Source organism: Mastigoproctus giganteus, chromosome 5 (assembly GCF_048544385.1).
Source record: "Mastigoproctus giganteus isolate SK-2022 chromosome 5, ASM4854438v1, whole genome shotgun sequence".
In the NCBI taxonomy this organism is placed as follows: Eukaryota; Metazoa; Arthropoda; class Arachnida; order Uropygi; family Thelyphonidae; genus Mastigoproctus; species Mastigoproctus giganteus.
In genome coordinates, this window is record NC_143579.1 from 174,582,585 (window position 1) to 174,598,497 (window position 15,913).

General features: G+C 35.7%; 1 protein-coding gene across 3 annotated transcripts in view; it reads left to right on the plus strand.

Moving 5' to 3' along the window:
• LOC150085858 (uncharacterized) overlaps window positions 1–15,913 on the plus strand; it is a 154,204-nt gene that overhangs the window by 35,676 nt on the left and 102,615 nt on the right. For all 3 annotated transcript variants that reach the window (XM_090373540.1, XM_090373542.1, XM_090373541.1), the window contains exon 3: window positions 6,509–6,686. In XM_090373540.1, coding sequence (XP_090229666.1) covers window positions 6,509–6,686 — 178 coding nt within the window. The remainder of the gene's footprint in view (window positions 1–6,508; window positions 6,687–15,913) is intronic.

Here is a 15,913-nt window from a genome sequence, read left to right on the forward strand (position 1 = left end):
AGTAATAACATTACCCTACTGCAACTAGAAAAGTTGGTTACATGGGCTGAGAGGTGGGAACTGAAGTTTAATATTGACAAATGCAAAGTACTGCATATGAGTAGCCGTAACTCCAGGGTACCGTACCAACTGTGCGGTACTATACTCAGGGTAATGGAGAATGAAAAAGACTGGGGGGGGGGAGGTATTGTGCAGTCAGATATGAGAAGTTTTCAGACTGGTGCAGACAGGCTGCTCTTGCAGCCTATCTGCACCAGTGGTGGGGGTCTTTTCAGTGATGTACAGGAATTTTGCTAGCAGGAATAAGGAGGTGATTATCCCTTTGTATAAGGCATACTGTATACAGGTCTGAAGAGTATATTTGTACTGTATACAGGCCTGAAGAGTATATTTGTACTGTATACAGGTCTGAAGAGCTCATTTTAGGAAGGATGTAGAGCTGCTAGAACAAGTACAGATAAGGGCAACCAGATTGATGAGGGAACAGAGAGTTGCTCTTACCAAGAAAGGGTTAAATTCTGCAAATTACAGCAACTAGAGATTAGGCACCTGCGAGGTGATCTGATTAAGGTGCATGAGGCCTTGAATAGTTTAAGCAAGCTCAGTGCTTATAGAATTCTTCCTCTTGCTCAGTTTACACCCCTGAGCGGACATAAATTGAAATTGAGGAAAGACAGTTGTAGAATGGATGTGTGGAAATTTGCCTTCAGCCAGCGGGTGGTTGATTGCTGGAACAAACTTCCATCTGTCATTGTGGAAGTTAACAGCTTAAAAAGATTCAAGGCAGAAGTAAACAAACTTTTGGACTGAATAAATGGGTGAAATAGGAGATTTTTTTTTTTTTTTTTGCTGTTGCCGTATAAGCTTGCTTTCTTGCATTATATGCCTCTATGCTAACACTCAGATTTCTAGACAGTATCCTTATTGTGATCACCCAGAATTCTAATCTCTCCGTGTAAGCATAGCACTAATATTGCTTTCTCTACATAAAAAAAAAAAAAAAAAAAACTATTTTCATATTTGCTTTCTATGTTACTTTTTCTCTGTTCATTTACTGACTTAGATAGTATGAATCAGAGCTGTAATACTCAATACGTTCTATGTTCATAATAATATTTGTAAAATAATAAGAGGAGTTTACCTCAATATGGTACGTAGAACACTTCCGTATGATACCCTCCAGAAATTAAAACGGAAAAAAACGAAAAAATCGACAACTTACCGGTACATTAGAGTAAAATATAAATAATTAAAAAACCAATTTAACCTATTTTCATTCCTGTGATCACGGCATATGGTTGAAAAGCATTGTCAGCATCAGGAAGGAAAATCGTTTTGAATATTTTCGTTAGATTCTTTTAATTGCGTTAATTTGATTTTTAATTGTTTTAAATTGATTTGAATTGTGTTAAATTGGTTTTTTAATTATTTATATTTTACTGTAATGTACCGGTAGGTTGTCGGTTTTTTTTCGTTTTTTCCGTTTTAATTTCTGGAGGGTATCATACGGACGTGTTCTACATACCATATTGAGGTAAACTCCTCTTATTATTTTACAAATTTACTGACTTAATACAAATCTTAAATCCACCCTACCTTTGAATATTATTCTCATATCTATGGTGGTACCCCAAAACTTCTTTTGAGCTTTTAGACTCCATCAAAAAGAAGGCAGTCAAGTTAATTAATGACCCTTCTCTTAAAATCTTCCTCTCCACCCTCTATTATACAAGTGTTCGGTTTCTGCTGCATGCCTTTTTTATAGATATTTCAGTAGGTGCTGTTCTTCCAAATTGGCATCTGTAATTCCACTACCCTCTGCTAAATCATTCCAAACATGCCTCAACTGTCCAATGGCAAACTCACAAAGCTGATTTTTTTGCTTCCTAATTTACCCCTTCTACATCTATGCTTAGGAACAACTGTTCATATGTATTCCTTGAAAATTGCAACCTTCAGAAATTCAAGCCTAGTGTCAATAAGTATTATCTTCTCAGACTTCACATACTGGAGTACTGTGGGTTGTACTTTTTTTATTCAGTTTATATATATATATATATAAAGTGACCAGATGTTCTAGATTATGCGGATAGTCCCGGATTTAAGTTGTTTGAATTATTAAGAAAATTTTACTCTGTGGAAAAATATATTTAATTTCTTTTCTTTTTAATTTTAAAAGTATGTATTTTTATTATTATTATTTCACAGAAATACCTATATAATAATATAGGTATTTCTATGAAATAAAGAAATATATGTGAAAAAACAAATGTAAAATCGATGTCTGCATTGCAATTCTAAGAATCTGGTAAGAATCTGTTGAGAATCATAGTGGTGTAAGTGAGTAATTTTATAAATATGAGCTGTTCATATTTCCTGCCTTCTCTAGGTGTCCACTGTTTAGTTTCATAGCAAAGTAAGTGAAAGTTGCAGTTCTAACCAAGAGATGTCAGCACTTATTTTGAATAGTTAACAATATGAGCAAAAGGTTTAGAATCATAGTGAAGCAAGTCTGACTTACCCCATTCTATTCCTAAACAGCTTGTATGATGGAGGTTATGTTTCAAGTTTCTATTGTTGTAGAAAGATGTCTTTTCATATTTCGTATTTCACATTTTCATGTAGCAAGATGTCTTTTAAGTTGAAATCTCGAGAAATGGAGCACATCAAGAGGCCAACCAAGTAAAAGAAGCATACCAGGAAACTTCCTTCAGACCTAGAAAACATAAAAAGAAAGGGTCAAAAAGAGCTGTATCCAGAAGACTCTGCAGTTCAGGTCAGGCATATGTGAACTCAAAAGGAACAACAAGTCTTCTGGCTACAGCTCTTTTGACTCTTGACATGCTCCATTTCTCTTCTGTAAGCAGCCTGAAAACTTAGATTGTGGTTGTAAAAAATGCATAGAGTCCTTAACAGAATGGGAAAGGAGAAAGCAATTTGATAATTTTATCAAATTGCTTTCTCCTTTATTTTATCAGGCCGATTTTTCTCGACAGAATGCATATTTATGCAGTCTTATACATCATGAACCTATAAAGCAAAGGCAGTCTTGGAATGGCAGTTAGGAAGGAAAGCAATGTACAAATCTGTCTTACATTCAAAAAGAAAATACCACACAATGTTTGTAAAAAATTCTTTCTCGACACTTGTTGTATCTAATGGAAGGGCGACAAGAGCTTTAGAAAAAGTAAGGAGGGGGAAGTCTGCAGGAGAAGATTTAAGGTGTAAACATGTAGCGGTACAAAAGATAACTGAGAAACAAAAACAGTTACTTAAGGATCACATTAATATTTCCCAATTTAAAGTTTGATTATTCTTGTTGCCAAAAGACATCAGCCAAGTACCTTTTGTTAGTCAATATTTTAAATACTGAACTCCATGGACCTCGAGATCCCTGCTGACAACACCAGCATACAACCTCCTATATCTTTGACACTTTCTTCTCAAGTGCATAGTCTCTTTCTGCATCTGTATCAGTTCTTGATTCCACCAGAAAACAGACTTGCTAACAAAACACTTTTTCTTCATTGATATTTTAAAAACACATCAGTAAGTGTCCTTACGTATTCTTGAGAAGTCAAACCTGGCCAGTCAACACCAGATATTAATCCTTAGTACTTATCATTAAACTTCCCAATTTCTAATCTTATTTTTAACTGCACCAGTAGCAATTGTAAGGGTGACACTTGTCAGCAGGTGCCCTTGTCCTTTCATCTGATTTTATGGTCAGCAAAATTTAAACTCTATTGATAGTGCCATAATCTTAATTTTCACAGCAGAATTAAGACCACTGCATTTGTAACAAGTTGCCCTGCCATTGCACTGCTTTTGAACAGATGGCCTTACCAGAAGTTTAATTGATCATTGCTTAAAAGGTGACTGCTATGACAGTCTGTTTCAGAACTTTATGGTCTCTCATCAGTTTTGATAAAAACTGATGCATATAATGAATTCAGACAGTATCCTGGTAATTCTTTCTGGGGTGTCCAGATATTATAGAACATATCCTGCTGAAAAGTGTCTCACTAGGGCCATCCCATGCATGCCAACTTTCATATTGTGTAATAACTCTCAACAGGTAAATGCATTGCAGCAGATTATTGCAATCCTAGCTTTTCTCTATTTCAATTAAACGTTTATCTCTAATTGCTGCATCTACTCACATTGTCTTTTATATTCCCCCACACACACTTCTTAATATATTAGCATTAGTAGAGGCATATGATGCAGGAAAGCAAACTTATACAGCATCAGCCAAAAAAAAAAAAAAAAAACTTCCCATTTCACCCATCCATTTGCTCCAAACGTTTGTCTACTTCTTCCTTGAATTTATTTAAGCTATCAACTTCCATGATAGATGGAAGTTTGTTCCAGCAATCAACCACCAGCTGATTTCCACACATCTATTTGACAACTGTCTTTCCTCAATTTCAGTTTATGCCCCCTCAGGTTGCAGTGTGGAAAAAAGCTGTAGTCACAAAACTGCACTAAAGAAGCCACTGTTGAAATGCCGGAGTTAGTTGAGATTGTGAGAATTGGCAAAATGATTAGCTAAGAGGGATTTGAAGAACTGGAACTAGCAGATATCACAGAAGTCCTTGAATCTCATAGAGAATAATTATTGGTGGATGATATTTTTTCACGATGTGAAGATAACAAAAATGATAAAAACGAAGATGAACACAAAAATTTGACCACGAAGATACTAGCTGAGTTTTTAAGACTTGCAAATCGGCTTAGCCAAGAAGCTCTAGATATGGATCCTAATTTGGAAAGGAGTTTAAATTTTCACAGAACTTTATCATTAGCTTTAGTTCCCTATGAAGAAATTTATAGACAAAAACAGCATGCTTCTAAGCAAATAATTTTAACAAATTTTTTTTCAAAAAGTGCCAGATACTGTTGAAAGTTTATCACAGGAAAAGTGATGAAGAAGAAATGAATTTAGATTAAAAATCTAGAGGCATGTATTAGCAAGATTAATTTTATGGATATGTTTGCAAGTTTTTTTTTTTTTTGTCATTACCAGAAAAGGGAAGAAAAATAAGGTGGATGATAGGAAGCCTGCCCATCTAGAAATAGGGACAGAAGAGCACCTCTGTGGAAGGAGGTGGAATGAAGACAATTTTTTTCAATTTAATTTTGTTTTGCACATTTTTTTTTGTGTACAGATACGGTACCCTCATTATGTCATATAAACTATGTTTCGCATTGTGCAGATTTTGACTGCGCTGTGTTTTCCCAGAACATAACCCCCGTGCAAATCAAGGGATGGTTGTACTTCAATACATTGAAGATTTAAACAAAATATGTAATGTACTCGGATTACTAGGATGTTCGCCATATTTTGTTAAATAAAATGTTTCATGAAAACAACACTTCCCTCTAAAAAATAAGTGCACAACACCCCAGGGGTGCACCCTACACTTTGGAAACCTCTAGTTTATATACTTTTCTAATCTCCAGTGCTATACCCACTAAGGTGCCTCAGCCACAACAAGATCACTGTTTGTCACCAAGTATTTGCTCCTCAAAGAGCTAACAGTAAGTACAAGTTTCCCTCATAGCTGTCAGCGCAGGGTTCTCTGCGAGGAAATAGTTCTTGCTCGTCTACACATAGGACATCCTTACCTGACGCATTCGTATTTGCTGAGGGCTGATGATAATCCTGTGTGTAGACATTGTAGCATATTTTTAACTATTTTTCATATTTTAGAAAGAATGTACATCTCTTAATAATGAACGGCGTTTATGCTTTACCCATTTGTCTGAGCCTTATACACTCAGGCAGATTTTATTGGACGACGACAATGTGTCAGATGTACTCAAGTTTTTACAACTATTTAATACATTATAACTGTGTTTATGGTATGTGTTATTTTATTGTATATTTTTACATATTTCTTATATATTTATATTTTATACCTTTAGACTTGGCACATAATAGCCTTAGATGCTGATGCGCCATAAAAATCCTAATAACCAACTAACCAACCAACCAACCCTCATAGCTTAGAACTACAATAATGGCCAAGACTATTAACATTATAGAGGATCTATTCAAACTCAACCAGATGTTCACTGTTTATTACTAACAATAAAATTAATGGCTGTAAAAATTTCTTTACCATAATTCTCTGTTACGCTCTGCCGGTGAATTCCACAAGCAGCCTTTAGGTAAACCTCTTCAATATGCCCGAGAACAACCATCTTCATCATGTTGAACAGATTTCTGCCTTGTTAGATTGATTTATTGTCGTTATAGATAAGCCATTATCAAAAAAGGAATTCAAGTTTTGTTATTTGGTTAGATTTTCTGCTTGAAGATTACTTAAATTCTTTATTCTCCTTTAATTCTGTTTGTTACACTTAAAAGTGTAACACTTTATTTTTTTTTTTATCTGATGTATGTTGTTTTTTCATAATTTTAATCTGGAAGGGTAGTCCCTATTTCCAGTATATAATGTGGGTTAGTTGAAATTTACTGTGGAAAATGTTTACATTGCAGGAGCTATTATTGGGCTTGCTATTCAACAGGTTTAGGTGCTGCTCTGCATGAACTTGGTCACACATTTGACTTAGGACACACAGAGTGTGGCATAATGGGACGTGGCTTTGATGATATGTACAAGGTTTTTATTGTAGAAGACTCAGATGAATTCTCTGGCAAAGCTTGCAGTATTCAGGTAATATTATTTATTTTCTGAGCAATAATCTTTACCTTTATGATATTAAACATTATTTTTATCCCTGGCCATTGTGGAAATTGAGTGTACCTTTCACTGTTGGCTGAAGTATTGGGATAACATATGTAGATATGGGCATATATACAGCAGACTCTCGATTAACCGGGATCGGATTAACCGGGACACTTCAAGGCTCCAAATTTAAAAAAAAAAAAAAAAAAATCAACCAGAAATCAAAAAATTCAAGTAATAACTAGAATATGTATCAACAGATATTTGCAAGTTGTAAATAAGCGACAAGCGGCATTATAAGTCGTCACTGGGAGATTAATGTACCTATTATCTTGCAACCCGTGCTGGCTTCACGCCTACCGCTCAAAAAAAAAAAAAAAGAAAAAAAGAGAGAGACCAAATGTTTAGTTTGTTTTAGTGTGTAGCATCGCATCGATTGTTGTGTTCCGTTGTAGAGCAAAAGGACAAATTTTGTTTTGTTATTTAGGTCAGGGATGTCAGAATTTTTTTTTATAGTAAATTTTTTTTGTTTAGAAATTGCAAAAATGATGGGTAAATGCAAAAGAGTTGTGTTTTCAGTTCAACAAAAACTTGAAATTATTCAAAAGTTTGAAAATGGTGCATCCATTAAATCTCTAAAGAACCATTATAATGTTGGTGACCAAACCACACGCAACATCTTAAAAAATAAAGGGAAGCTATTAGGTATAAAATGGACATCGTAAAAAATAAAGGGACCCATCGTATTGGACACGCGAGTAGTGCATGTTAAGTTTTTTCGTTTTTTATCTATCACCATACTTTTTACGTAGGGTTGCTGAACATTTTTCGATACAGTAAGTCCCCAACTTACTCAACTACGGATTTACATAAATTTTTTTTTTGCTCATTTTTTTTTTTTTTTTGGCATTGTAAAATTTAAAACAAAAATAATAAATAAATAAAATAAGCAATCAATAATGACGATCACAGCACGCACAAGTGAGATACGGAGTAACAAGCAAAAAAATAGGAAAGAAGAGAAGATTCTTATAATTTATTTATGGTTTTTTTTTTTTTTATATGACTGAAGATTTCAGTGAAAGGGACACATTTCACCATAATAATGTAAAAACCCACACAATTCCAGTTATCGGTATTGTCACAAATGCAATAAGATCGAGTTTATTACCTGTTTATAATTAGATGCACGAACAGAAAAGCCCAGTAACCTGGATGGTGCAAATTGTTTAATGGCAGTGATCTCCAGAAATGTGCTTTAGTAAAATGTGAGTTCGCGTGAGGTGATAATAGTGTTTCCCCCTTAACCCTGTGAAGTTCTTTTCAGAAAATTTAATTTTGACTGTTATCATGGTGCCAACTAAGAGAATAAGTGACAGCGGTACTAGTAAATCTATCAAAGAAAAAAAGGAAAGCAATCGATTTGGATCAGAAAATTAAAATAAGGATGTTTTAAAATGGATGGACATGAACAAGTATTGTGCAGAATTCAGATTTGTCAATAATAATATAGTAGCAATACGTTATTAGTCATTCCCGAGTTACGTAAAACTCGAGGAAGTCCTGGAACGTATCTCTTATGCATGTCGGGGACTTTTGTATTTTTGGATTATCCAGGAAATCGATTATCAGGGAGTTTACTGTATTCATTGTGAGATTGAACTCGTATATTGCTACAAAAAATGTGGCCTTTCATTAATTACTGCACTAATCTTTTCCGCTACTATAAAACAGTTACAATGAAATTAATTTGTGGTTTGTTGAGGCTGTGGTGGTGATGTAGAAAAGAAATTTGTTAGATGGTTTCAACGCTTGAAGTTAATTTCATTTGTTGCTATGCTTGATAAAAGGAAAATTGTCATATAAGCTTTATTTATAAGTTTTCAATTTTATTATTTTTAGCTATTATGGGTTTTATGTTTTTATTTTTATTATTATAATTTAACTAAAATGGTTTATTGCCTTCAAGGCATCATTGTACTAAATTGCCTTCATTGTACTAAAAGAATTTATTAATATGTATTGGGTAGTGCGAAAGCATTTTAGCACAGTAAATTCACAAGGAACACAAAAAAAAGTTTGCATAAACATCATTATTATTATAACATTATTATTATTACAGCCCTCCCTAGCCAGGGGGTCAGGACCAGCAGTGCATAGCACATGCTTCTTGATTAGACTAGGGTTTGAGCCCGTGACCACCAAATACGGAGGATGCGGAAAGGTCAGGGAATGACTACCGCAGTTTATGGTCTTTAAGGTCTTGTGCTGTAAGAATTTACGAACATTAATTTACAAATTTTTACAAATCAAAGTTTGTAACAACTTTTGGTGGTATCCCTCATAACTGAGAATAAATAACAATAGTTAGCCTTCTTTACTGGGATAACATTATTTATTTGAATTTACATGACTAGGCAATTTGTTGTGAAAGATTTCAGAATCTTGATATTATAATAATGATGCTCTTTTTGAAACTGTTGTTTTTTCCATTTTAATATGCAGCAACTTCGTATCATTGCATTCTTTGTGAATTTGCTATATATTAAAATGAGGCTTACTACTACTACTATCTATATATATATATATATATATACATCATTCTTCTCTTCCTTGGTGATTCCTTTCTACTTCTGATTCTCTCTCTCTCTCAGGGTAACTCGGCAATTTTTTTTTGGCTGGTGCAGCATAAGCCTTAGGCTTCCTTGCACCATATGGCTAATAATAATTAATAATTTAAATTTTATTATTTGTTATAGGTGTTAGACTTTTGACTGACTATCCATCTAGGAATAACTGACATGTTTTATAATTAAATAATTTTTTATTCAAAAAAACAGAAAACATTTACTTAAATATATCTATTTGACATTTGTAATTTTTTTATTGAAGTTATTCGATGCTATAAATTATCAGGCGATATAAAGTTGCATATAAATTATCAGGTGATAGAGAAGTCTATTGTATATATATATAAATTAGTCTGTAACAAGTCACAAAGGAAGTTAGGCAAGTTAAGGCAGATTACATTAGCATTATTAATGGCATAAGATGCAAGAAAGCAAACTTATACAGCCTCAGCCACCCCAGGTGCTTTCAGTTATACCAAAATCATTAAGTATCCTGCTACAATTTGATAACCTTCTGCAATTTTCAAACCTTAATAATTCCTCATGTGTGAATGTAGATGCAAAATACTCATTCAGTTTGTTTGCTATCTGAGCAGGATCATCAACAGTTGAACCATCAATGTCAAGTGGACCAATCAGATTCATCCCCTTCCTTTTAGAGTTTATATAAGTAAAGAAATCCTTGCTGTTTTTCTTAGCATATTTTGTCAAGGATTTCTCGTAATCTGCCTTCGCCTGCCTAACCTCCTTTGTGACCTGATTACAGACTAGCTTATATCTGCCATAGGCTTCTGAGTCGCTTGATAATTTATATGCATCCCATGCATTTTTCTTCTCTATTACGAGTCTCATTTGTTCATTAGATAATCATTTAGGCCTAAACCTTGAACAATATTTCTTAATAGGTATGAAACTTTTAGTAGCTTCCACGATTAATTCCTCGAATGCTTCCCACTTAGAATTTACTGTTGGTAACATCGTCAGTTTATCCCTCTGTACAGAATTTAAAAACTGTCGTAGACCAATGCTGTATTCACGTCACTGCACACCGCATTGTCTTGCACGTGGACCAAAAGTTAAAGAGCCACAGGTTACTGACTCCTGCCTTATACAAAGGGATAATCACCTTCTTTTCCCTACTAGCAAAATTCCTATATATCATTGACAGTGCCCCATGACCTGCTCTGGTAACCTGTCTGCATTGCTCAGAAAACTTCATATCTGTCTGCATAATTACTACCAGGTCTTTTTAATTTTCTATCACCTTAAATGTAGTACCACACAGTTGGTACATTTCTCTGGGGTTACTTCTACTCATATGCAGTACTTTGCATTTGTCAGTGTTCAACTCCAGTGCCACTTCTCAGCCCATCTGCCGAACTTTTCTAGATCCTGTTGCAGTAGCACACTGCCATTACTGTTTGTCATTAACAAACCTGCCAACGTTCGTATCAGCTGCATACGTGGACATTAAGTCTAATATACCTTCATCAATATCATCGATAAATATACAAAACAACAGCGGGCCCAAAACCGAATCCCGGAGGACTCCACCAATAACATTAGTCCACAAAGAGTAGCGTCCATTGATTCCCACTCAACCACCCTTTTATCTATTCTAACAACTTGCCTTTAATACCATACTGTTCCAATTTGTACAGTAGTCTTCCATGTGCAACACTATCGAAATCTTTCCTGAAATCCAAGTATATTGATATCAAAATTATTTTTTGCATCCAGTTCCTTTGTAACCACATCATAGTATCCAATCAAATTGGTCAGACAAGACCTCCCTTTAACAAACCCATGTTGTGTCTTAACTATTACTGCAGTCTTGTCTAGGTGATCCTGCAATGCTCCTTTAACCAGCGACTCCATTATTTTCCCCGGAACAAAAGTTAAACTAACAGATCTAATTATTCATGTCACCTTTTGACCCCCTTTGTGAATTGGGGATACATTTGCACATCTCCAGCTGTGGGGAGCTTCCCGAGTCCAAGGATGCTCTCATAATTATGGTTAAAGGTTTGCATACTTCCTTTAACACCTCCTTTAATATAACTGGATATATCCCATCCACCCCAGGTGCCTTTCTTATGTTTAACTTCAACAATTTCTCCTCCACTTTGGTCTCAGTTATTACAAAATCATTAAGCTTCCTATTAGAGTTTATAAGCTTCTGTCCTTCACTTCCCTAAAGAATTCTTCATGTGTGAATGTAAATGCAAAATACTCATTCAGTTTGTCAGCAATCTGAGCAGGATCATCAAGAGTTTAAACCATTGATATCAAGTGGACCAATCTGATTCATTCCCTTCCTTCTAGAGCTTACATAAGTAAAGAAGTCCTTGCTGTTTCTATTAGCATCCTTTGCCAATGATTTCTTGTAATCTGCCTGTGCTTGCCTAACCTCCCTATGACTTGATTACAGTCTAGCTTATATCTACCATAGGCTTCTATGCCATCTGATAATTTATATGCATCCAGTGCATTTTTCTTCTCTGCCATGAGTCTTATTAGTTCATCTGACATCCATTTAGTCCTAAACCTTGAAGAGTATTTCTTATTCAGTATGAAAAGCCTAGTAGCTCACATAATTAATTCCTTGAATGCTTCCCATTTAGAATTTGCTGTTGGTGACATCAGTTGTTTCCACTGTACAGAATTTAAAAACTGTCTGAGACTACTGTAGTCACCTTTATGAAACAAAAACCCTTCCCTTTACCCCTGATAGTAATTATATCTTTAAGTAAATCCTACATCAGTACACTGTGATCATTGCCAACTAGTGGTTTCTTTATCTGCAAATTCATAATGCATGTGTAATCACTGCTGATAACCAGATCAACCATATTACTCTCTTTGGTTGCCTCTAGAACATGCTACTGCAGAGAACAATCATCCAATAAATCCAGAAAAGTGTTGCTAGTGTGCAACCCACAAGTTCCAGTCAATATGTGGGAAGTTAAAATCTCCCATTATAATACTTCATTATAGCATGTGTACAACAATATCATCTTTTGCACTCTTAAAAGAAGATATATGCTCTAAAAAGTCATCTACTTTTGCCCGTTGTAGACATATCCTAGTGTTATTATACCTATCCTTCTTGCACAATATATTTCCCATTTCCCTGACAATAGAGTTACCAATAATAACTACCATCTGGATCCATCACATTCTGCCCTTCAAACATCACATTGCACCTGTGTTGCTTGACGGGCTGCCCATTTTAATTCCTTCAAGGGCATCCACCTTACTCTTAGAGCTGTCATAAACCCATCAGAATGCTGAGTTGGTACCTAATTTCTTCACACTTTCTGCACCGAACATGCACAAAGACATCTCCCTCTTCTGTGTCATGTCCTGTTCCAGAAAGGTTTGCAAACATTGCACACGTAGATTGGCATAGGTAATTTTATTATCTATTATAACTTTACAAAATTAACAGTATTGCATAATACATGTAAGGTAAACTTAATAGGCTAGTGCATATTATTGCTCATGCAGCATGTCAGTTGAGTGAAAAAGTGCTGTACTGTTTGGTCTTATATTAATTGTCTGAACAGTTAATAATAGTGGTACAGTCAGTCCTCGTATAGCACGATAGTTGTGTTCCTAGAAACCCTCGTGCAATGCAAAATCGTGCAATATAAACAACAGGGCCTCGAGTGCCAAGCGATATTAGTGACCACAGCGCCTTTCCAGAGTGATTATCTAGTATGCTTAACTGTAAATACGTTTCTCCTGAGTTTCGAGAGTCCGATAACTCCTGAATATTATAATTAAATAGATATTTTCAAATATTATAACCTAGAAAGGAAAGCCACCTTTCTTTAATCCCTCTTTTACTTTTAGTTAATACTAACCCTTTTCTTCACTTGGGTCACTAGGTGGCACCGCTCTTGCCTCCACGTGGCAGGGCTGGTAACCCGGGAGAAAAAGACAATCTCCTGGGGCCAAAAAGAGCATATCATGAGTAAGTCAAACTCAGACTTATCTGGTCTGCCTGACGCAACCCATATATCAAAAAAGAAAGATAGTTCCACAGAAGGAACTGCAAAGCACCAAAAAACTGAGCCAGAGACCTATCCAATTCCAATCTATCTGATCATTCATTCAACTGGTGAGAATGCAGTTGGCAAACTTTCTCCATTTAGAGTTCAAAAGGAATTGAAAAGTAGAGCAGGATTTCCGAAATCTGTAAAAAGACTCAGATCAGGAGATATTCTAATTGAGACATCTAATGCCAAACATTCTGAGCGACTTCTGAAAACTAATTTCTTTGCAGGACTCCCAGTAACTGTAACGCCCCACAGATCACTGAACACCTCTAAAGGAGTGATCTCAGACTGGGACATACTAGATGTATCTGAAGAAGAAATGCTAGAAGAACTGAAAGAACAAGGAGTTATTCATGTCAAGAGAATCTCCACCAGAAAAGATGGCAATCTGATCCCTACCTGCAATCTGATCGTGACCTTTAATACACCGAATCGTCCATCATCCATTAAAGCTGGATATCTGGTATGTAATGTAAGACCATATGTCCCAAACCTGCTACGGTGTTTCCGATGTCAGAAGTATGGACATTCCCAGACAGCTTGCCAGGGAACCCCTACTTGCGCAAAGTGTGGTTCAATTGAACACGATTGCAAAAACTGTAATGCTCCTCAATCAGTATGTCCAAACTGCAAAAAAGATCATGCTGCTTATGCTAGAACATGTGAGCACTGGAAAAGTGAGAAACTTATCCAGAAATATAAAACCGAGCATAATGTTTCTTACCAAGAAGCAAAAAGAATCATCTCACCACCAACTCATACAAACAGACCTACGTATGCCCAAGCCACCAAAAAATTTCAATCAGCCGCATCGCAAACTGAACTAACAGTACTCCCAAAAGAGTCTTTCTCGAATTATGTAAAATCTTTGTACAGTGCAACTCAAACCCAAGCAGTCAATACACCAATTTCCATACTACAAGAAAATCTCCACACTCCGGATCCAGGACTCAAAGAAAAACATATCCTAACTTCTAGTCACCAACAACAAATGGACACTAAAGAAAAATCAGCAGATGACCCTGTCCTTCAAATTTTTGTTGAAGAAGACACGGACACCGAAAGATCTTCCTTCCCAAAAAAAGATAAAAACAAAAGTGAAAAACAGAAAACCTCAGCAACCCAAAAACGCTCACAGTCTAAAAAGAGATAAATAATGAACAGAATAATACAGTGGAATTGTCGTGGATTCCGTGCCAATATTGATGACCTATACGATCTTTTCTGTAAATATTCACCAATATGTCTCTGCCTTCAAGAGACGTATTTAAAACCCCAAAATACACCAAAACTGTCTCATTATAACATTATTAGAAAAGACAGAACCAATCAGAATATTGCACATGGTGGCGTAGCTATTTTAACAAACCCACATATTCTTACTAAACAGGTCTTACTGAACCCCCTCCCTCGAGGCAGTAGCAGTCCGTGTAGCTGCTGACATCCATATGACAATCTGCTCCTTATACATCCCCACCAAGCTATACCTTCCAACAAAATGATCTCAACAATCTTATAGCTCAACTCCCAACACCTTTCCTCATTCTGGGAGACGTAAATGGGCATCACACTCTATGGGGTAACAACAACATCGATCAAAGAGGAAAACTAATTAAACAGTGTCTAGATAATAACAACCTCCTTCTTCTAAATGACGGTTCACCTACATACGTTCACCTTCCTTCAGAAACAAGTACTGCGATATACTTGTCTATCTGTTCAGCAACCTTATATCCTACTCTAAAATGGACGATAAACAACAATCCACCACATAGCGATCATTTCCCCATAATAATTGAATTACTTAATAAGCCCTCTCATCATCCTACTAAAATTCCACATTGGCTCACTGATAAAGCAGATTGGCAGTCCTATAAAAAAATTAACTAAGCTTGATCCCGAAATAATCCAAAATTCCACAACTGATGAAGCAGTTGACTATGTCACAAAAACGATATTACATACAGCAGAAAAAACTGTGCCAAAATCCTCTTCAAAATTACCGATTCATCCAAAAACCTGGTGGAGTGATGAATGCCTTGTGGCTAAAAAAGAGCAAAGCAAAGCTTGGAATTCTTTTCACCAGAGTCCAACTACAACCAATCTCATTCAATATAAGCGTGCTAGAGCAAGAGCGAGGTATGTTAGACGCTGCAATAAAAAGGCTGCTTGGATCCGCTTCACTTCGACTATCAATCAGACAACTCCTACGCATAAAATTTGGAAAGCAATCAGAAAAATGAGTGGTAAATATAAAACGATAGCTCTACCTATCATGGAATGGAGAGGGCAGAATGTAAATGATCCTGCTGGAATTGCCAATATACTAGGTGAAACCTTTGCAAAAACATCAGTAATAGAAAGTTATACACCGACCTTCAGAAGATTAAAAACAAGTTTAGAAAAACAAAAGTTAAACTTCTCTTCAAAAGGAGATGAACAATACAACATACCTTTTACCATCCACGAATTACATAGAGCCTTGTCAACATCTAGACGCAGTGCTGTAGGACCAGATAAT